This window comes from Myotis daubentonii, chromosome 6 (assembly GCF_963259705.1).
Source record: "Myotis daubentonii chromosome 6, mMyoDau2.1, whole genome shotgun sequence".
In the NCBI taxonomy this organism is placed as follows: Eukaryota; Metazoa; Chordata; class Mammalia; order Chiroptera; family Vespertilionidae; genus Myotis; species Myotis daubentonii.
Genome location: NC_081845.1, coordinates 37,819,541 through 37,840,808, shown reverse-complemented (window position 1 = coordinate 37,840,808; position 21,268 = coordinate 37,819,541). Strand labels below are relative to the sequence as shown.

Below are 21,268 nucleotides of genomic sequence, written 5' to 3'. Positions count from 1 at the left end.
TATCGATTTCAGTTACCAAAAGAAGGCACAATAACCAAGTGGCCAGGAGACTTTTCTGCATAGGTTTGCACGCATGTACTGGTTTTCTTCCAGAACTTATAACAGGATTGAAATTCATATAGGGCCCATACTTGTACATGGTAAAATATGAAGGTTTTCCCTTCAGCACGACTTGATCTCAGAAACTAGTTTCTCACAGTCATTTTCTTAGGCTTCACCAGGACCAAGGTTTTGGGACAGAGTGATGCACAGTGAATGTTGAGGGTTCTGTTTAAAGATGCTCACCTTCATACTTACCATTTCAAAGGAACAAAAGCAATAGAGAAGAGGCTGTATTACAGCGGAAGACAGCGGCCAGCGCCCCGCCTCCCCCCAGCGAGGAGGCTGTGTCCAGCAGCTCTGATGACGACTCCGGGACCGACCGGGAGGAGGAGGGCTCTGTGTCACAGCGCTCCACCCCAGTGAAGATGACTGACACGGGGGACAGCGCCAAAGTGACCGAGGTGTGGGGAGAGGCGCGTGCGTGGTCCAGCGTGAGGCACTGGGGAACAATCTCTAAGTTCCACTCAGGAGAGAGGCTGAGAGCGAGAAAAGGTCACATTATCTCTCTCACACCACTGAAATGAGATCACGTGTAATGTGTGGCGTGGGGGGCACTGCGGAGATAAAGACATCCAGCATAGACAGGCAAAATGGAAATGGCTTCATTTTGCAATTTTGCTCCCAGATGTAACAGTGAAATTCTTACTACGTCAGAGTTTTTAAGAGAATCCTGTGCCTCGTTGGGCAGCCCACCCACTTGCGGTTCGTTCACTCCCTTGCTCAGCACACTGTTGGAATGCAGGGTTTGGACCTGGCCCTCACCTGGGCCATCTCTGTGTAGCCCCAGTGGGCAGTTCATCCTGCCCAATTTGATATTACCAGTACAGTAAGGGAAAATAAAAGTAAACAACAAAAACTAATCTGGTTTTGGGGGAAATTTGATTTCTAGACATAGCTGGAAGTCATTAGAGGTCGATATGACAAAGTGTGATAATGCAAGAACTGAATCTGTTGTCCTAGTAGTTGACAAACTACAAATGACTGGTCAAGTCCAGCCCACTGTCTGTTTTTGTAAATAAAGTTTTATTGGAGTTGGCAAACTACAAACAATTGGTCAAATCCAGCCCACTGTCTGTTTTTGTAAATGAAGTTTTATTGGCACTGATTTTAACTTGCTTATATGTTATCTGTAACAGCAGAGGTGAGGAGTAGCTGTAGAAATGGTATGACCCAAAGAACATAAAATATTTACTATCTGGCCCTTTGCAGAAATTTTTGATAACTCCTTTATTATATAAACACCACTAATAATTATTTAGCAGTGTTTTATTTTTTACCCTAAAACAAACTATTTTTAGTGGAAATAAAGTCAAATTTAAAAAAGCATTAACTGAGAAGTTTAATGAATAGATTGAAGAAACATTATGATTCCTTTAGTGGGAAAATTCACAGGTTCATTTTCTTCATCTTTGGAAATAATTTATATTCTAGATGTCTAAAAATTTTCCTGGTCCCTTTTTTTTTTTTTTTAACCCCAGAATGTGGTCCAGCCCATGAAAGAGGTATATGGGATTAACCTCTTCGATGGTATCTCAGAGGAAGATCTCTCCATTTATTCAAGGTAAACTACTTCCATGTAGAGACTGAAAAAAAAAATGCAAATGTATTACTGCAATAACATATCTAGTATAACTTTAAAAAATTAAAATAGTCAATACAGAAGGAAATGAATTCCATCTGGAATATAGTAATAGCATTTAGAAGGTCAAATTCAGAAATACTGATTTATATTTGAATAGGACCTACTGCCTGAGATAAAAATTTATGATGAGTACATGTATTTTCACTGCCCACATATAAGCTGTAAACTGAAGTACAAACACAGTTCTACAGTAAACAGTCCTCAATATCAGGTACAAAATAAACCTGGGATATTGCCGATTGAGGACCTTGCAGTCACTTTAGCTCATGGCTGCTGGTGGGAAGGGTGTCTGAGGAGGAAAAAGGAAGCAACGATATAAGGGAGCTGATTCAGGATGTTATAGCCCTTGGGTAGGCATGTCTAGCTGGGGGAGAGGATCCCTCAAAAGGCATTCCCTGAAATGACATGCATTCTTTTGCATGTAGTGTGTTTTTCTGAGAAGATTAGTAGTTATGAGATTCTCAAAAGAATCCCTCACCTTGCCCTAACCTGTTTGGCTCAGTGGATAGAGCGCCTGTGGACTGAAGGGTCCTGGGTTCGATTCCGGTCAAGGGCATGTACCTTGGTTGCGGGCACATCCCCAGTAGGGGGTGTGCAGGAGGCAGCTAATCGATGTTTCTCTCTCATCGATGTTTCTAACTCTCTATCCGTCTCCCTTCCTCTCTGTAAAAAAATCAAAGGAATCCCTCACCTGGAAATCCTCAGGAAACTGATGGGTCCACTGTAAACACCCACTCAGCCTAATACATGTCTTGAGAAGGCTTGTTTTTTTCACTGCTTCAGTGGAATTTTATTAGTAGTTATTGTGTCAAAATTCACATGTATAGGACGCAAAGGTCTGTCTTAGAAAATTCTAAAGCAGATGTAATTAGATTTTAACAATAAGATAGAACATATTCTCATTAGAGAACCGCCCTTAAAAAGTGAAGGATAATAGAGAATTAAGTACAGTTCTGTCAAACTGGAAATGAACTCTGCATGCACAGTGCCTCTTAAAACAAAGTTCTGTGAAACTATAACATTTCTATGGATGTGAATTTCAGTGGCAGATATTATTAACTTCTAAACATCTGACGCTAAAGGAATTTCCAATCAAAACACAAGCGCAGTGGCTTTCATTAAATATAGACCTATGATACTTCTATAAAGAGGTCCTTCATTCATATAAGTTTGACATATGTAAACTCTGTATTATATATGAGCACTGACCTACCATTCCTTTTTAAGGAGGGCATTGCATTTATAGAATCCGTTGTACCAGATATTGTCAGCTTTTTCCTTCAAGCTAGTAAGACCTGCTATATAACACAGTGATGGCGAACCTATGACACACGTGTCTCTTTTTGGTTGATTTTTCTTTGTTAAATGGCATTTAAATATATAAAATAAATATCAAAAATATAAGTCTTTGTTTTACTATGGTTGCAAAATCAAAAAATTTCTATATGTGACACTGCACCAGAGTTAAGTTAGGGTTTTTCAAAATGCTGACACGCCGAGCTCAAAAGGTTCGCCATCACTTATATAACATGTAAAATACAAAAATGCAGTCTTTCTTGACCGCAAAGGCACTGGTGTGACTGCATCGCTGTCTTATCAGAGGCAAGTTGAGTCGTCAGGACTCAGCCACACCCTCATCTCCCTACACAGACATTTAGTGGCTTATTCCTCATGTTGTCAGCAGTGCAGCTGAACAGTTTACTGGTTGAGGCCGGCCTTTGTCAGGAGCACGGCTGGAAGAATGCATTATCTGGGGTTAGGAATGAATATGACTTTGCCTAGTGCAGAGAGCATGAGTGCATATGTCAAGGACTGAAATGTGGGCTCATGTGAATTAAGCAAAAAGTGTCTCTTGCTGCAGGCATGACTTCCACCTGCAGCCTTTGTAGCTCAGATTGCCCCTGAGGCCCACTTCTAGTTCTCCCTTCTGGGGAGTGAGATCCAGCCTTGTTCAGCCACAACACCCCTGGGGAACAGTCTCGGAAGGTGCCAGGGCAGGCCTGCGGGGAAGGGATTATGCAGGAAGGAAGAAGCCCATGTTCTGGAATGAGATTCTGTGCTTGGTGTTCTGAAGTTGAACACCTCCTCCTTTGAGGGGTATAACACTTCACAGCGTTTTACCTGTTCTTTAGACAGCTCTGTAGTAGACTGAAAAGATGTTATTATCCCTCTAAAGGCTGAGGGCACAGGAAGAGCCATGCAGTGGCCTACCCAGGAGACCTGTCCTGTGCTTCTGGGGTGTCTGTGATCTTAGTCTGTGCCATTCTCTTCATTCTCGTGATCATATCAGCTGCCTCTGCTTATGATGCTGGGTCCTGGGGCTCTTCCTGCCTCCTCTGACCCAGAGAGCGGAGCTTCCAGGGCAGGGCGAGAGCCCATGGATCCTGCCCTGTATTGGGAGGCGCCCTCTCCCACTGCTGTTCTGCACCCACTCGGCTTGACTCACCAGAGTTTGTGCATGTGAAGATGGTGCGGTCGCCTGGCTTGCCTGTCACAGCCGCCACCTGGGCGACCACAGGACATTGTGGGGAGGGAGGCGATGCAGCCAGAACTGGCTTCTACAGCCCATCTTCCTGCTACCTGCTCTCCTGCCTTTTTTTTCTTATGCTGACCCTCAACCAACTTCAGACTCCTGAAGATCTCTCGGTTTTATAGTTTTGTTCTAATTATTGAGCCCTGTTCTTTGTACCTCCCTTTGCCCACATCTTTTCTGATATCTTTGGTTTGCTATTTTGACCAGACTCAGAAGTTTACTGACTTCCTCAAAGCCTCAGACCTTTGCCAAATCTTTTTTTTTTTTTTTTAATTCTGACCATGATCGTGCACATGGTTTGCTAAGTTTAAAGTTCTGTACAAATATTAAATGCTATGTGGCATTCTTTTTTAAAAAATGCATCTAAAATGTTTGCTTGGTAAAAGTATAAAGTTGGATAAAAGTAAGCTATTTAAAAGTTTTTCAGTAGCCCGTGATTTAATAATTGCTAGTTTCTACAGCACTTTGCTTGACCTTTAAAAAAGCTACTTAAAAAAATAAATTATAAAAGTATCCTTAGCCATCAAAAGAAAATATTTCAAATAGTAGAAAAGTGAAAAGGGAATCAGCCCTATATCCTGCCCTGTGACCTCCTCAGGGCACGTAGAGCAAAACTGCAGGCTACGCTTCAGGCAGGTCTGCTCTTGAGAAATAGCTGGGAGCCCTCTGCCATCATGGCATCCTCTTACCCGGCTGAGGCCCCGGGCAGTTCCCTGTGGCTCTCAGCCTTAAGACAGGCTTGGTGTTGCCCCAGTCTTCTCTAAGGAGGGGTGGTATACAGTGGCAGTCAGTCCTCTCCATCTGTGTTAAAAGTACTCTTCGCAGTGACTGGGGAATACTTGGCCATTCTTGTGGTCCTGAGGAAACTGAGTCCAGATCCTGGGTTCTCAGCAGCGTCTGCTGCAGGGGATGGGTCCCCAGCCTGGTCCCGCCCTGTCCTGGTCATCTGTCTCACCGCAAACCTCTCCCCTCATTGCCCCATGTTTCCTGCCACGGCCACCCGCAGGTATGTGAGGCCCTGAGAGATCAGCTGCTTAGCTTCAGGAACAATTGGTTCTGTGTTTTTTTAATTATGTTTAAATAAATAGAAATGCAATGTAGTACACATTTCTTATCATTCTTATATCTATGGTTCTGATATATTTTAAGCAGAATTTCTCTTCCTTCTCACAGACCCACTCTAAAATCAGGCAACCATCTATGAGCAGTCTTGTGTTACATGGCGCGCTCTTGTGGGCTTTTCTGACATAAGCACACTACTGTCATTTGAAAGCTCATCCCATGCTTTACTGACTGTATTGCCAATAGTTTCTTCCCTAGCTCACTTTTTATCCATTGTAATTTGTAGATTCGTTCAGCTGGGTCAGAGTCAACATCAGCAGGACAAGAGCAGCCAGCAGCTCTGTTCCAGGTGCCCAGATGGAGTTATAAAACTGTGAGTACTAGGTTAGACCTTTAAAAAACACCTATATTCATGCCATTCACGGTGCTTTTTTTTATAAAGATTTTGTAAGAAAAACATCTTGTCACCATATTAGTATAAGCATAAACATATTCTCCTGGTACCTTATCTGAGGAAAACTGGGTAGCTGTGGGGGCGGAGAAGAGATGGCAGCCTCGACTTAAAGTGCACCCTTTGGAGGTGAGATTGGAGTTGAAGGAGGCATCTCTCTATGAACTCTGCTCTCCACTGGGGAGAGCTGAGATGACAAGGCAGCTCTGACCCTGCAGACGGGCTCTTCACGTTCGATGCCAGACCCTTGAAGGCAGGGATGCCTGTCTCTTCTAGCTGTATATCCTCACCAGTTCGGATAACTTACTGTAAGTTAAACAGGTGTTCAGTAAATTCTTAAACAGAACTGGTTTCATATCCTGAATCACAGCATCACAGATCTACCACTTGTTTTGTTGTTGTGTTGTTTTTTAACCTTGAACAAATAACAAGTCTTGTGTAGAACAGTTTCCTCATCTGCAAAGTGGGGCAATAATCACACCTGCTTTGTAGGTGGGCTTAATGGAAGAATACCAAGCACTTAGACCAGTGTCTGGAAAAAGTTCTCCGTAAGCAGCGATCATCACCCTCATCATTCTCTGCCTGTTGGCGCCGGACACAGCAAAGGTTGTGGCCCGGAGAGGCTCCAGATGTCATATGCTCCGTTGAGGTCTTCCAGGAAATGGGTCCGTACGGAGATTAGTGTGTGCGAGGTGTTCAGATCAGTGCCTGGGATATAGGTGACACTCAGTAAAGATGAGCTTCCCCTTTCTTAACCAACTTCACCAGTTCACTAAATTATGTAACAGATAGGAACAGCCCAACTTGACTGTGTACTACATCGTGTGTTGCTTATTGAGAGTGGAGAGGCTGTTATGGCAATCCAGGCAGAGGCTGGTGCCTGAGAGAGCAGTGGCTGGGAGGAGTTTGGAGGAGTGAGGGGTTTGGGGAGTGTTTAGGAGGTGAAATGGACAGGACTTGGATACTGACTCATCATGGAGGAGGAGGGCCGTGTCAAGGATGCCCCTTAGGTGGTTTGGTTTGTGTAACAGGTTTCATTGATTCATTGATTCATCCATTTATTCATTTAGCAGATAGGTACAGAGTATACCTGTGTTAGCACCATTCAAAGCTGCCATTTGCCAAGGTAAGGAGCCCACAGAAGGATCCGGTTTGTCTTTAAAGTAGCCTCCAAGTGGACTGTTTGGGAAGCAGTTGACTCAGCTGACCTGGAACTCACGGAGAGCCTTCTGGGGCTGTAAATGCACGTGGGGGACCACTGCAGCCACTGGCTAAGGGTGAGACCACCTCCGGAACAAGAGGAGAGAGAGAAAAGAGCTACAGCTGAGTCTTGAGGGGTCTGGGTCTTCCAGTCGAGACAGAGACCTGCAAGGGAGGCAGAACCGGTGGGGGGAGGAGAACCAAGGCGGTGTTTTATCACAACCTTCAAAACGGCTGCTTATCCCTTCTTTCTCTCCCTGTCACTAATTATTTATTTGCTTTTAATTTAATCCTGTATTGTTTAAAGTATTATATATGTCTCCTCTTTCCCCCATTGACCTCTCCCCAGCCACTCCCATCCGCCAGCACATGCCCTCACCGCCCTAGTGTCTGTGTCCATTGGTGATGCTCATATGCATGCACACAAGTCCTTTGGTTGATCTCTTACACCCTCCCCTCCCCTGCCTTCCCTCTGAGGTTTGACAGTCTGTTCAACACTATTATTTTTTTTTTACTTTTTTCCTCTTTTTATAAACATACAGACTCCAGTTAACTTAGAGACAGTTTTTCTTTCTTATGTCTAACTAGCATGTGGAAGTGTGGGCTCCCATATGAATTGAAATATATGTGGCCAAAGAAGGAAAGTATTTAAAGGTGTCAGTAAAATAAGAGACTCTGTTAACCAAATTGTATTATACAAATTGATTATTCCATTAAAATAATATGGCACAATTTGGGAGGAGGAGCTGATGAAATGGATATAGCATACAAAATACAAGAAAAGCCTTTTCCCCGCTCTCTTTAATGTAGGGGCTACTTTGATCCACAATTGAGCTTGCAGTTACTAATTTTAAATTCTTCTCTTAAAACATTTAGTACTTGCTTTTCTGAGTTCTAACACATGTGAGAACCATGTACTAGTAGATGTAGATTTTCTTAACCTTTCCCAATTATTTGGCAAAGAATCTAATGTGAGTGTGTTTTTGCACAGCATCAGCAGCAGGATAACAGAGAGCCTGGTAGGCTCGGCATTATGTTGTCATGGCAACTGCTCAAGAGTGTTGTTGTGTGTGTGCATGGGTGTACACTTTAAATTGAAACTGTAACTTAGTTCTTAAAATGTCAACTAATAATTTTTAGATCCCTAAAGCTATGACAAAACCCAGAGAATTTAGATTTATGAGATAATCGAAATTCTCACCTTGTTGTGTGTTAAGTTCTAGTAGATTTTAAAATGGTAATAAGTTTAAGTTTATATACCTTCTAGAGGCCCGGTGCACAAGATTCGTGCACTCGGGAGGTCGCTCAGCCCAGCCTGTGCCCTCTCCCAGTCTGGGAGCCCTTGGGGGATGTCCAACTGCCGGCTTAGGCCCGCTCTTGGTGAGGCAGGCCTAAGCCATCAGTCAGACATCCTTACCGCTGCCGCCACTGCTCCCTATGGGAGCGCACTGGCCACCAGGGGGCAGCTCCTGCATTGAGCATCTGCCCCCTGGTGGTCAGGCGCATCATAGCAACCTGTTGTTCTGCCATTTGGTCAGTTTGCATATTACCCTTTTATTATATAGGATGTATCTACTCATTTCTGGATAATTCATAATATAACAAATTTTTCTTTAAATCATGAGGCAGCCACTATTTTTTTTTCTAAATATGAGATAAATATAGCAACAGAGGTACAGAAACCTGGATGGGGGAGCTGGGAACTGTCACCCAAGGTCTTGCAGGACATGTTTTAGAAGTAGATGTTAAACTCAAACACTGTCTGCACTGTCAGCTGCTCAGAGCTGTATTTTGTTTGAGTGTGACCCCTGCCTTTGATCCATACCACTTCCTAAGTGTATGTGTGGTGATCAGGGAGAAGTGACATCAGCCAACATTTACAGGGCACTCAGTGTTATGGACACTGTTCTATATACCTTCACCTGTATTACTCCATCCTCACAATAATCCATCAAGTAGGTCTTACTATTATCTTCATTTTGCAGATGGGAAACTGAAGCACAGAGAAGTGTGTGACTTGCCCAAGGTCAAACAGCAAATGAAGGAACCCAGATTTAAACTCAGGCAGGCTGGCTCTCCATCACTAAGCTATAAATGGCTAGGGTTAGCAGTTACTTTAAAACCACAATGGTAAAAATACTTTCTCACTAGTGTGAACATTTCTCCCTTTGATTCTCTGACATGATCTATATGCAGACACAATATTTTTGCTCTGTTGATCTTGACTTTTAAAAGATACTTTAAGGTAGTATATACCTTATTCTTTTCCCAGTCCCCAGCATACTGTCCCTAATGTGGACACATACTTTGCTTGATTTGGGACATGGTGTAGAGTTAGCTGGCTTAGCTATCACCAGAACAGTGCTGCTGCTATTTAGGGCTCTTGCCATCCTAGTTATAGGTTATAAGTTCCTAGAGGGTAGCCCATCTTTGTGTCCCCTGCTGCCCTCAGAAGAGTACCTGAAGTTGAGGGCTCAGTAAATATTTACTGAAATGGACTGAATCTCTCCCTCCTCCCCCATCCCTTCCATTGCTGTCACAGTCTGTATGAGGCCCCCTAAGCATCCCTAGAAAGCAACCTCACCCAGTGTCTCCCTCTTTTCAGCCATCCTCCTAGGGGTTCCTTCCTCCCACTCTCAACCCTGAACATTTCTAGTTCTTCCCCTATTCTGTTTTCTGCTCAGAAGCTCTCTCTGCCCTCTTCTGTTTTTTGGTTCCCCTACTGTCTTCTGATAAAAGAGAGAGAAAAAAAGCACACCAAGTTTTTAGCTTTTTAAAAAAAACTTTTTATTTATTTATTTATTTATTTTATTGATTAAGGTATTACATATGTGTCCTTCTTCCTCTTTTTCCCCCTCCCCCCTCCCCCCCCACACACACTCATGCCTTCACCCCCCTGGTGTCTGTGTCCATTGGTTAAGCTTATATGCATGCATACAAGTCCTTTGGTTGAGCGTAGCTTTTTTTTCTTTCTCTATTCTGCTTCCACTTGCACCTATGAGCAAGTGCAGAGTGAGAAGGCCTGAGTGGCAGGGCTTGCTGTGCAGGGGCAGGCGGGACCAACCTGTGCTCATTCCACTCCTACCAGTTCTTGGGGAGTTTTTGGCCAAGCAACACATGCCAATCAGTATAGGTTAAAAAGAACATGAGCACACATATTATTAGTGCCTGCTATTCTGGTGGCTCACCTTTTCCAGGAATATGTCTCACTCATTTAGAAATTATCTCCAAGAAATGGTTCAAAATGTGACACGTAGAGTTTGGATAAATGCTAACTTAGGATTTTTCCAATGCAGGATGAGGTAAAAGGTAATATAAGGTAAATAAGTATGTCTTAGGATTGAACATTGAATTTATTCCCTAAGTACACCTTACAGAGTGCATGCCCCTGGGGATGGGCTCTGGCCAGGAAGTGTGTCATGAGTCAGTTAGTGTGTGCTAACTCCAGGCAGAGTTAGCACACACGGCTGAGATGAGTGTGACACCAGGGCCCTGATGAGCTCCACGTTGTTCACTGGTCATGAAAGCATTTCCAACAATGTGCCCCAAACCCAAGTCACTGTGGGTACCCCCCCCCCATTGATTTCCTCTAGTCCTCTGCAGACAGTGCTCTGGCTTCTGTGCTGCAGGCAGAATCATGTCTACCCTAATGGGTAAACCTTGTTATCTTTCCCAGACACCAGGGAATACAGTCTTTAAAGGCTTAAGGATTAGAGCAGTTGGGAGGCCATGATCAATGATTAATCTGCTAATTCCCCCCACGGGCAGGAGCTGATAGGTGGCAGTCCTCAGCCCAAGGAGGTGGTGACGTCTTCCCTCACCCCAGAAATTACCTCAACAGTCGTCTCTCTTTTCATTCTGGCTTTTACTTTTCTTCTCTTTCTCTTTAACCCTCTCTGGCTTTTCCCTTTTATCTTTTCTATTTCTAAGTTAGCTTGTTCTGTCTCATCCCCGCTCCCCCAACCCATTTCTTTTACTTTTATTTCTCTTTCCTTCCTTCTCCTCACCATCCTCTCTCCATTCCCTCCGGCAAGTTTTTTATTGTTGTTTATTTTGAAATATAGTAATATCTCCAAAAACACAAGTTTCCTTCCTGTATTCTAGGACATTGCTTTTCAGGCTGTCATTCTTGACTCATTAGTGAGTCATGAAATTGACTTAGTAGGCCTCCGCACAGTGCAATGAGGTAAAACGGACTAAATCCAGTAGAAAGTTCCAGTGTGTGGCATGTAGTACGGTTAAGCCTTATTTCATGAAATTTTGTCTCTGTGCATAAATGCAGCTTCATCAATACATACACATAACGAGGTGCGTGCCGATTTGCCATGGGAAGTGCAGTTCTTACTTTGGGTGGCAGTCACCGGTTGGATTTATATGAATGCATCTTTTCTGGAACCACACGAGTTTAAAAACTTAGGGTCTGCTCCTGGCAGCTAGGCACTTAACACATGTTTGTTGATTGAATGAAAGTATGTGTGAGTGATTCCTATGGGGAATAATTAGAAAAGGAGAAGATAGGTCAGGACAGGGGACAGGAAGAGACGAGAGGGTTCTGTGGTATGTCCATCATGGGTGAAATAAATGTGGGTCTTAGAAAACACACTCGTGACTCAGCGTGAACTGAGAGCGGGGATGAGCATGCACCGGATGGAGGTAGCAGGAGCTACAGCTGGAAGTCAGAACGAAAAAGCTATTCCGTAAAGTGAATGCTGCTTTGTGTGAATATTATCTGCAATGGCATCTGCATCCTATGTTAAACAAGGTAAGTTTAGTGAACCCGTGAATTCGTTGAAACTTTTAGGGAGGGCTATCCTGAAAGGTTTCTAGCCTATAAGGAATAATAAATGTAAATTTAATTGTAGGTACTGGTGTTATTCATTGAAGGCATCTACAATGACTTTCATATATATATATTTTTAATTTCGTGTATTGCCTGTTTTGTTTTGGTGACTACAAAGCATACCATTTACAGAAGCTGTCACAGGCTCACAGGAGGTCTTAGGTTCCCCCTCCCCCTCCCCGTAACATGGGTTTTTGTTGTTGTTGTCTCAGGAGCATAGATCTCTGTGAGGTAAGATGTACTTGCCATACAGGTAAGACACTAAAAGCACTGAATGACAGGTAACTATTGAGCGCTCCTCACTCCGTGCCAGGCTGAGTGCTCCGAGACATGGTTGGATGAGGTAAAGCTCCTGCCTCTGTGGTGCACATTGTTGGGTTTCCATTGGCGTTACTCCAGGCGGTGGGGAGGTGTGCCGGTGTCAGCAGAGCAGGCTGTGGGACTACGGGAAGAACACACATCAGACAGGCTCCTGGGCAGGGGGAAGCCTAGGGGGACGATGAAGTTGTCTGGTTGAAGAAGGCCAGGCGGGTACCACTTGGAGACCCACACATAATCAATCCTGTGTGTCGAACACCAGGGATAATCAAGGAGGAGGCGAGAGACGCAGGCAGGCGGGAACAGGATCAGGAGGAGGTGCTAAGTGAGAGAGAGTGACCCTTATTTTATTAAAAGCCTGTTTTAATCAGGGGAGTGAGAGGCTTATATTTGCATTTTAGAAAGGTCACTCTGGAAATAGCATGGAGAAGGGATTGGAGGCAGGGAGGTAAACAGCGTATCTGTAGGAAATGGGACAAAGTGATTAGAGTACTATCGGCAGCCGAAATAAAGAAAGGGGCTATTTTGTAGGCCAGTGGTTCTCAACCTTCTGGCCCTTTAAATACAGTTCCTCATGTTGTGACCCAACCATAAAATTATTTTCGTTGCTACTTCATAACTGTAATGTTGCTACTGTTATGAATCGTACTGTAAATATCTGATATGCAGGATGGTTCTTAGGCGACCCCTGTGAAAGGGTCGTTCGATCGCCAAAGGGGTCGCGACCCACAGGTTGAGAACCGCTGCTGTAGGCCTGGGTGAAACTTGGTGATAGATTGTGTGAGAAGGACATGTGAGAGGCAGGAGTTTTTTAGCTTGGTTAACTAGCTATGGTGATGGGTCACCCTCCAGGATTGGAAATACATGACAAACCAAACTTGGGGGCTCAGGTGGTTTTTTGTGACGATTATAGGACATCCAGCATGATTTTCTGGAGCTAAAGAGGTTTTAGATTAAGCAGATTCAGTAATTGAGTTTTATTCTGCTCCTGATTTAAAAAGCAAGTAAGTGGAATTTCTTAACTTTCTCTGAAGAGGGTCGAGGTTAAATAGATTATTATAGGTGCTTTGAAATTTCCTGGAGATTCACGGTCAGTTTAAAGAGGAAAACAATCCTGTAATTATTGATAAGAAGAACTTATTATGGTTTTAAGTGTATTTTTAGCCCATAAAACACTCTTATTTTTTATCTGAGCAAGCCGGATAAGCCTGTGGGAACAGATTTGGATAGCTGATATGGCATGTGAGGGGTATTACTCACTGGTTTTTTTAGCTCTGTATACAAGAAACACATTTTGTAACTGTTTAACCTTTTGATATTTTGTTACTTTACTGAATGATCATCCATTTATGTATGGAAGGTGGGTGGGAAGATTTGGGGCAGATAGAATGATTATTGAGGCTGTGCTATGTCATTGTGGCTTCCCGGCAAGCATTGCTTTTGCACAATGAAGATGTGTGCCCAGGTATGATATGTTCTTTGCCCTTGTTTTCTTTGACCATATACGAGAAGTCTTACAGTTAAGAGAAATTTTTGGTGACAATAAAGAAAAAGACATTTCAATTTTATATTTAAATGTAGCTTTACCATCTATGTGTGACTCAGAACCCCTTGGGGCTTGTAAACATGATTTTAGAAATAAAATACAAATGCCATTAAGTCCTGATTGTGTTTAAAATTCACCAGTCGTCTTTTGCCCTAGCCGGTTTGGCTCAGTGGGTAGAGCATTCACCTGTGGACTGAAGGGTCTTGGGTTTGATTCCAGTCAAAGGCACATGCCTGGGTTGTGGGTTCGATCCCCAGTAGGGGGCATGCAAGAGACAGCTGATCAATGATTCTCTCTCATCATTGATGTTTATATCTCTCTTTCCCTCTCCCTTCCTCTCAGAAATCAATAAAAATATATTTTAAATAAATAAAATTCACCGATAGTCTTTTAATGTTGTATAAGTAATTCTTCATGTTTAATATTGTAATATTGCTATTTACTTTTCATATGGTCTTATGAAAAAAAGTGAGAAATACTACTGTGAAAATTAATTGTATTGTCTTCATAATTAAAAGGCTGCTCATATTCTATAAACATCTTTCTGTCATCCCTCCCAATTTTATAGGAATAGGAAATCCTTGATTAGAACCCACTATGTGGAATTTTAAATTTAAAACAAATAGAAAAAGACTTTAAGTTACTTAAGACCAGGGCTTGGTATCCCTAGGCCATAGCTCAATACCAGGTACACAGTAAGCATTAGGTAAATTACAAATGAGTAATATTTGATATTCAATATTTTTACCTCTTTGGAGGAATATTGTACAAAATTAATTGTGAAGGAGAAAGAGAGAAATGCCAGGGTTAACAAACTGAAGCAAATGGCAAGGCAAATGATAAATGTTTATAAGTTTTTATTTTGCTGTAGTTTATTTTCAGTTGTAGATGTAACAACTCAGAGTTCTTGGCAGGTATCTCAGGATTTTTTAATTGACCAACTATTGCTGTCCTTATTAGTTAACTAGAGGCCTGTTGCATGGATTTGTGCACTGGTGGGGTCCCTCGGACTGGCCTGTAGACATCCCCTGAGGGGTCCCGGATTGTGAAAGGGCAAAGGCCAGGCTGAGGGACCCCACTGGTGCACGATCGGGGCCGGGGAGGGACTGTGGGAGGGCTTCAGGGCATGTCCGGCCTGTCTCGCCTAGTCCTGATCATTTGGACCCCAGAAGCAAGCTAACCTGGTGGTCAGTGCGAGTCATAGAGACTGGTCCAAAGGTTGAATGAACGGTCAGACACTTAGCATATTAGGCTTTTATTATATAAGACTAGGGGCCCGGTGCACGAAATTCGTGCACTGGGTGTGTGTGGGGGGGAGTGTCCCTCAGCCCAGCCTGCCCCCTCTCACATACTGGGAGCCCTCAGGCGTTGACCCCCATCACCCTCCAATCGCAGGATCGGCCCCTTGCCCAGGCCTGACGCCCCTGGCTGAGGCGTCCGGCCCAGGCAGCGGGGACCTGCAGCTGCAGTGGCCCCGCGATCGTGGGCTTCGCTTTTGGCCCAGGCAAGGGACCCCTAGCTCCTGGGATTGCCAGCTTTGACTGTGCCCAGCTCCCATCGCTGGCTCTACCCCTACTTCCTGCTATCACTGGCCAGGGCGGAAAAGGCACCTGATTCTCCAATCATGGCTGGGGGGCAGGGCAAAGGCGGCCCCAGGGCCGCCTTTGCCCTGCCCCCCAGCTCTTAGCTCCCCCCTGGGTTTCCGATCACTGTCAGTGGCAGGGGGCTTCTTCCTGCTTTCCCTTTCGCCTCCCTGCATTATGCCTACATATGCAAATTAACCGCCATCTTGTTGGCAGTTAATTGCCAATTTTAGTTGGCAGTTAATTTGCATATAGCCCTGATTAGCCAATGAAAAGGGTAGCTCGTACACCAATTACCATTTTTCTCTTTTATTAGTGTTGATTATACATTATGTTAGGACAGGCTAAAATATGATCATGATTTTTAAAGTTAAATTTAATTTTTTTCCTGCTTTTTTTGAGATATAATTGACATAACATGTGTAAGTTTAAGGTGTACAATGTAATGATGTGATATCCTATATAATAAAAGGGTAATATGCTAATTGACCCTAATGGCAGAGTGACCGGGAATGACCAGTTGCTATGATGCACACTGACCACCAGGGGGAAGATGCTCAATGCAGGAGCTGCCCCCTAGTGGTCAGTGCACTCCCACAGGGGGGCTCTACTCAGCCACAAGCTGGGCTGACAGCTGCGAGCGCAGTGGCGGTAGTAGGAGCCTCTCCCGCCTCCTCTGCAGCGCTAAGGATGTCTGACTTTAGCTTAGGCCTGCAGTCAGACATCCTCCGAGGCTCCTGGGCTGCCAGAAGGATGTCTGACTGCCAGCTTAGGCCCTATCCCTCGGGGGAGCGGGCCTAAGCTGGCAGGTGGACATCCCCCGAGGGGTCCCAGACTGTGAGAGGGAGCAGGCCGGGCTGAGGGACCCCCCCCCCCCCCGAGTGCAGGAATTTTCGTACACTGGGCTTCTAGTATGGATATCTGCCAAATGATTACCAGAAGAAGGTTAATCAATATCTCCATCCCGTCCCATAGTGTGTGTGTGTGTGTGTGTGTGTGTGTGTGTGTGTGTGTGTGTGGTGAGAATTTTTAAAATCTACTCACTTAGCAACTTTCAAATATACAAGACAGCAGGATTAACTGTAGTCACCATGCTGGATGTTTCATCCTCAGAAGTTATTTATCTTACTAGAGGCCCGATGCATGAAACTCATGCAAGGGGCTCAGCCCTTGCAGCCCCGGCTGCCTCGGCCGGCCCTTGCAGCCTCAGCCGGCCCTTGCAGCCTCGGCTAGCTCTCATAGCCCTTCACAGCCTTGCCGGCCCTCGCAGCCTCGGCCGGCCCTCGCAGCCCTGGCTTTGTCTGGAAGGTCATCTGTTCGGTCTAATTAGCATATCAGCTCTTTACTATATAGGATAACTGGAAGTTTGTACCCTTTGACCACCTTCACTTTCACCCATTTTCCTTGTCTCCTACCCCTGCCTCTGGCAGTCAACAACCTGTTCTCTGTTTCTGTTAGTTTGGGTTTTTGTTTTATTTCCATATATTAGTGAGATCATACAGTATTTGTCTTCCTCTGTCTGACTTATTTCATTTAGCATAATGCTCTCAAGGTCCATCCAGGTTGTTGTAAATGGCAAGGTTTCCTTATTTTTTATGGCTGAGTAATACATATATCGCATCTTCTTTACCCATTTATTCATCTGTAGACACTTAGGTTGCTTCCATGTATGTCTTGGCTACTGTAAATAATGCTGCGATGAACATGGGGTGCATATGTCTTTTCAAGTTAGTGTTATTTCTTTGGGTAAATACCCAGAATGGGATTGCTGAGTCATATGATAATTCCATTTTTAATTTCTTGAGGAACCTTTATACTGTTTTCCATAGTGACTGTACCAGTTTACATTCCCACCAACAGTGTACAGGGTTCCCTTTTCTCTATATCCTGGCCACCAGCACTTGTTCCTTCTCTCTCTCTCTCTCTCTCTCTCTCTCTCTCTCTCTCTCTCTCTAATAGCTACTTGGATAATTGTTAGATGATATCTTATGGTGGTTTTGATTTGCATTTCCCTGATGATTAGTGATGTTGAGCACCTTTACATGTTCCTGTTAGCCATTTATGTCTTATTTGGAAAAATTTCTATTCAAGTCCTTTGCCAATTTTAAATTGGATTATTTGTTGTTTTGCTATTGAGTTTTGTGGGGGTTTTTTGCATTCTCTAGGTTGCCTTTTCATTTTGTTGATCATTTCTTTTGCTGCACGGAAGCTTTTTAATTTGATGTTGTCTCACTTTTTATTTTTGCTTTTGTTGCTTGTGCTTTTCGTATTATATCCATGAATTCATTGCCAAGACCAGTTTCCAGGAGCTTTCCCCCTCCGTTTTCTGTAAGGAGTTTATGGTTTCACATCTTACATTTAAGTCTTTAGTCTCTTTTGGGTTAGTTTTTATGTGAGGTGTAAGTTTGGGGTCTGTTTTCATTATTTTACATGTGATTATCTAGTTTCCCCTGTAATGTAACTAGCTCTCGGAGTCCCTTGAACAACATACCTAGAATTAAAACCCTGATTTCCTGATTTTCATTTACCTGTTGTTTCCAAATACAGGAAGCTCTAAAAATTTTGCTTTATTTTTTATATGTAATTTACACTTGAAATCTTATAATAAAAAAATTATGGCAGTTTGATCTCAGTTGCAAAGAATGAAAATTTTTACATTTTTAAAAATCTTCCCTCTCAAGCACACTTCTCATTCGCTTGCAAAACACTCTTTGTAAGGTGGTTTACATCCATTAGTGAAGGGTCACAGTGTCTATTCTGTGTGCATGATGTCACCAAAACACAATTAAGCCCCAAAATATCTGAATAAAATGTATCTTGTTCTTAATCTAGAAAAAAAAAGAGGGACTGCGACTATCCTGATATTGTTAACCTTTTTATTTTGTCACTTATAATTATTAAAATTCATTACTTAATGTCAAAATAAAGTCAGTTCTTTTTAAGCATTGTACATCAAAGGAATACTTTTTGAAAATAAAACTCTTTTAGGTTTGTTTCAAAAGATGAATAGCTAAATTGGTAGTTTCTTTATCATGTGGTAAGAAAACAGGAAAATAGATTGACTAAAACAGTTAGTGTGTTTGGATACATTTAATTTTAATAATAGAATAGAAGTAGGAAAAACATTCTGATAATCTCAGAAGCATCAGTAAATATTTAGCAGATCGGAAAAGTTATTTGGCAGATAGCTAAAATGTTATTTTAGGTATCTTTTGGGGAACTCTAAAAAGGATTATATTTGAAGTTTCTCAAACTAGTAACTTTGTCCCACACACATGCTTTCAACTCATTATTATTGGCCCAAATATTTTGTTTTTACTTGTTTTGAACATTTTTAACACAGTAGGCAATACTCTTCTCAGTTTTCTCCTGCTGAAACAAAATCAGTTATTGGTTGGTTTGTTTATAGATCATGTTGATGATATAATTAAATTGAATTTATTGTTTACTAGTTTAAATTTATTATTTCAGCTTAGCCTTTAATTTTTGTTTTTTACACATTTGGAATCTTGGGTGTTTCTCAACAGTCTCATAATAAGTACATCAATTGGTATCATCTGGATTTTTCATATACATCTTTCTTCCCAAAGCCTGCCTATAATGGCTTCTAGAGATACAAAGATATAATCAAACTTGTGTAGAGAGGGGCTAGAGCAGGGGTGGGCAAACTTTTTGACTCGAGGGCCACAATGGGTTCTTAAACTGGACCGGAGGGCCGGAACAAAAGCATGGATGGAGTGTTTGTGTGAACTAATATAAATTCAAAGTAAACATCATTACATAAAAGGGTACGGTCTTTTTTTTTTTTTTTTTTTTTTTTAGTTTTATTCATTTCAAACGGGCCGTAGTTTGCCCACAGCTGGGCTAGATGCTGTTCTGAGAATATCCTATTAGCATGCGTTTAGCACCTATCAGGACCATGACATCCGAGAACTGGAAAATGCCTAGAGATCTTTGGATTCAGTCCTCTGATTTTTATAAGAAAATAAAGCCTGGAATAGGTCAGCAGCTCAGAGTTATAAAACCTTTAAATGACAAAGCTAGGACTCAAATTCATTTCTTTGAGACTTAAACACTAAGTGCAATAACATGCGATCCCTGAGCCAGACAGCTGGAATTTCCCCAACCCATACTGCTATTGGGTGCAGCTAAAACTGGGGGAGCCTCCCACAGGGGCATGGGTAGTAACAAATAGTGACATCTATCTGGTTGTCACCAAAAGAAGAAAAAAGGGGAAAGATAAGCATAAAGCAGTGAGTTTGAAAGTATGATCTGCAAACTCCTGGGGGTCTTGAGACCCTTTCAGTGGGCGATCATTATCTTCACTGCTACGCACTTATAGGAGAGAGAGAGAGAGAGAGAGAGAGAGAGAGAGAGAGAGAGAGAGAGAAAGGAGGGAGGCAGGCTAGCCACTGACAAGTCCTTGATGAAGCAGTAAAAATTAAGTATCAACTCTCGAATGCATGTCTTTTTAGTATTTATTGTGACAAAACAGGAAACATACTATATAAAATACTCTGATTGACTATCAAAATATGATGGTTGTCTCAAGGAAAAGCACTTGTAAGATTGTCGAAGTTGTGAGCTGGACTTGCTACTTTTTTCATGAACACCAGTTGCAGTAATGATGACAGACAAGCTGTGGTTCTTCAGACTTAGGTATTTGGCAGACACTTTCTAAAGAAATGAACAAAATAAGCCTTTTACTTTAAGAAAACCAATTGAGAGTTTTTGTCTACAACGATAAGCCAAAATCAAAATTTTGTAAAACTTGTATCCACCATCATGAACACTACTTGAAGGTTTTTCTGATGAGATTGGTAGCAATATTAATAAGTGTGATTTTTTAAATCCTATATAATAAAAGCCTAATATGCTAAGTGTCCGGTCGACTGCTCAACCAAAGTGTAATATGCTAATGATATGCTAAGACTACTCAATTGCTTGCTATGATGTGCACTGACCTCCAGGGGGCAAACACTTGACTGGTCAACAGTCGCTATGACATGCACTGACCACTAGGGGGCAGGCGCTCCAACCAGTAAGTTATCTTGCTGCTGGGGTCCAGCTTATTGGGACTGAGCGAGACAGGCCGGACACATTCTGGGGCCCTCCCACAGTCCCTCCCTGGCTGGCCAACCTCCCACATCCCTCCCTGGCCCTGATAGTGCACCAGTGGGGTCCCTCAGCCTGGCCTGCACCCTCTCGCAATCTGGGACCGCTCAGGGGATGTTGGAGAGCCAGTTTCAGCCTGATAGCAGAACGACCGGTCACTGTGACATGCACTGACCACCAGGGGACAGATGCTTAACGCAGGAGCTGCCGCCTGGTGGTCAGTGTGCTCCCACAGGGGGAGCACTGCTCAGCCAGAAGCAGGGCTCATGGTTGGTGAGCGCAGCGGCGGTGGGGGGAGCCTCTCCTGCCTCTGCAGCAGTGCTACCTCCCCCCTCCCCCCCCCACGAGTGCACGAATGTTGTGCACCAGGCCTCTAGTATTGTATAATGAAATTGTTACCATTTGGAAGATGTTCATAACTCCATGAACCAATACTGTCCAAATGACCAATGCATGCTATTTAAAAATAATCCATGGATAAGAAAACGTATTCCAAGTGCAAGATAGACCAGTGGATTTTAAAATAAAATCATATGAAAAGTTTATTGGTATGGTTTCAGATTCCACATTGCAACTAACCTTTCAGAAACACATCAAATGTTGGTTTAGTATCAAAGAAAAGTATCCACAATCATTTGGAAGGGCTACTAAATACTTCCTTTTCTAGCTATATACCTCTAAGGTCAGATTTAGTTTATATACTTTAACCAAAACAACATGTCATGACCATTTCAGAGCAGATTTGAGAATTTGGTTGTTTTCTATTAAATAAGATATTGTGAAGAGCTTTGCAAACATGTAAAACATTGCTATCCCTTTCATTAATTTTTTTGTTTTGTTTTAGAAAATATGGTTATTTTTCTTTAAAATATATTA

At 42.8% G+C, this 21,268-nt stretch overlaps 1 protein-coding gene across 1 annotated transcript in view; it reads left to right on the top strand.

Annotated features, from left to right (window-relative positions):
- The window catches only part of FIG4 (FIG4 phosphoinositide 5-phosphatase), a 102,514-nt gene that overhangs the window by 62,306 nt on the left and 18,940 nt on the right, over nucleotides 1–21,268 (top strand). The window contains exons 20-22 of the mRNA XM_059700730.1: nucleotides 308–503; nucleotides 1,581–1,663; nucleotides 5,626–5,712. Coding sequence (XP_059556713.1) covers nucleotides 308–503; nucleotides 1,581–1,663; nucleotides 5,626–5,712 — 366 coding nt within the window. The remainder of the gene's footprint in view (nucleotides 1–307; nucleotides 504–1,580; nucleotides 1,664–5,625; nucleotides 5,713–21,268) is intronic.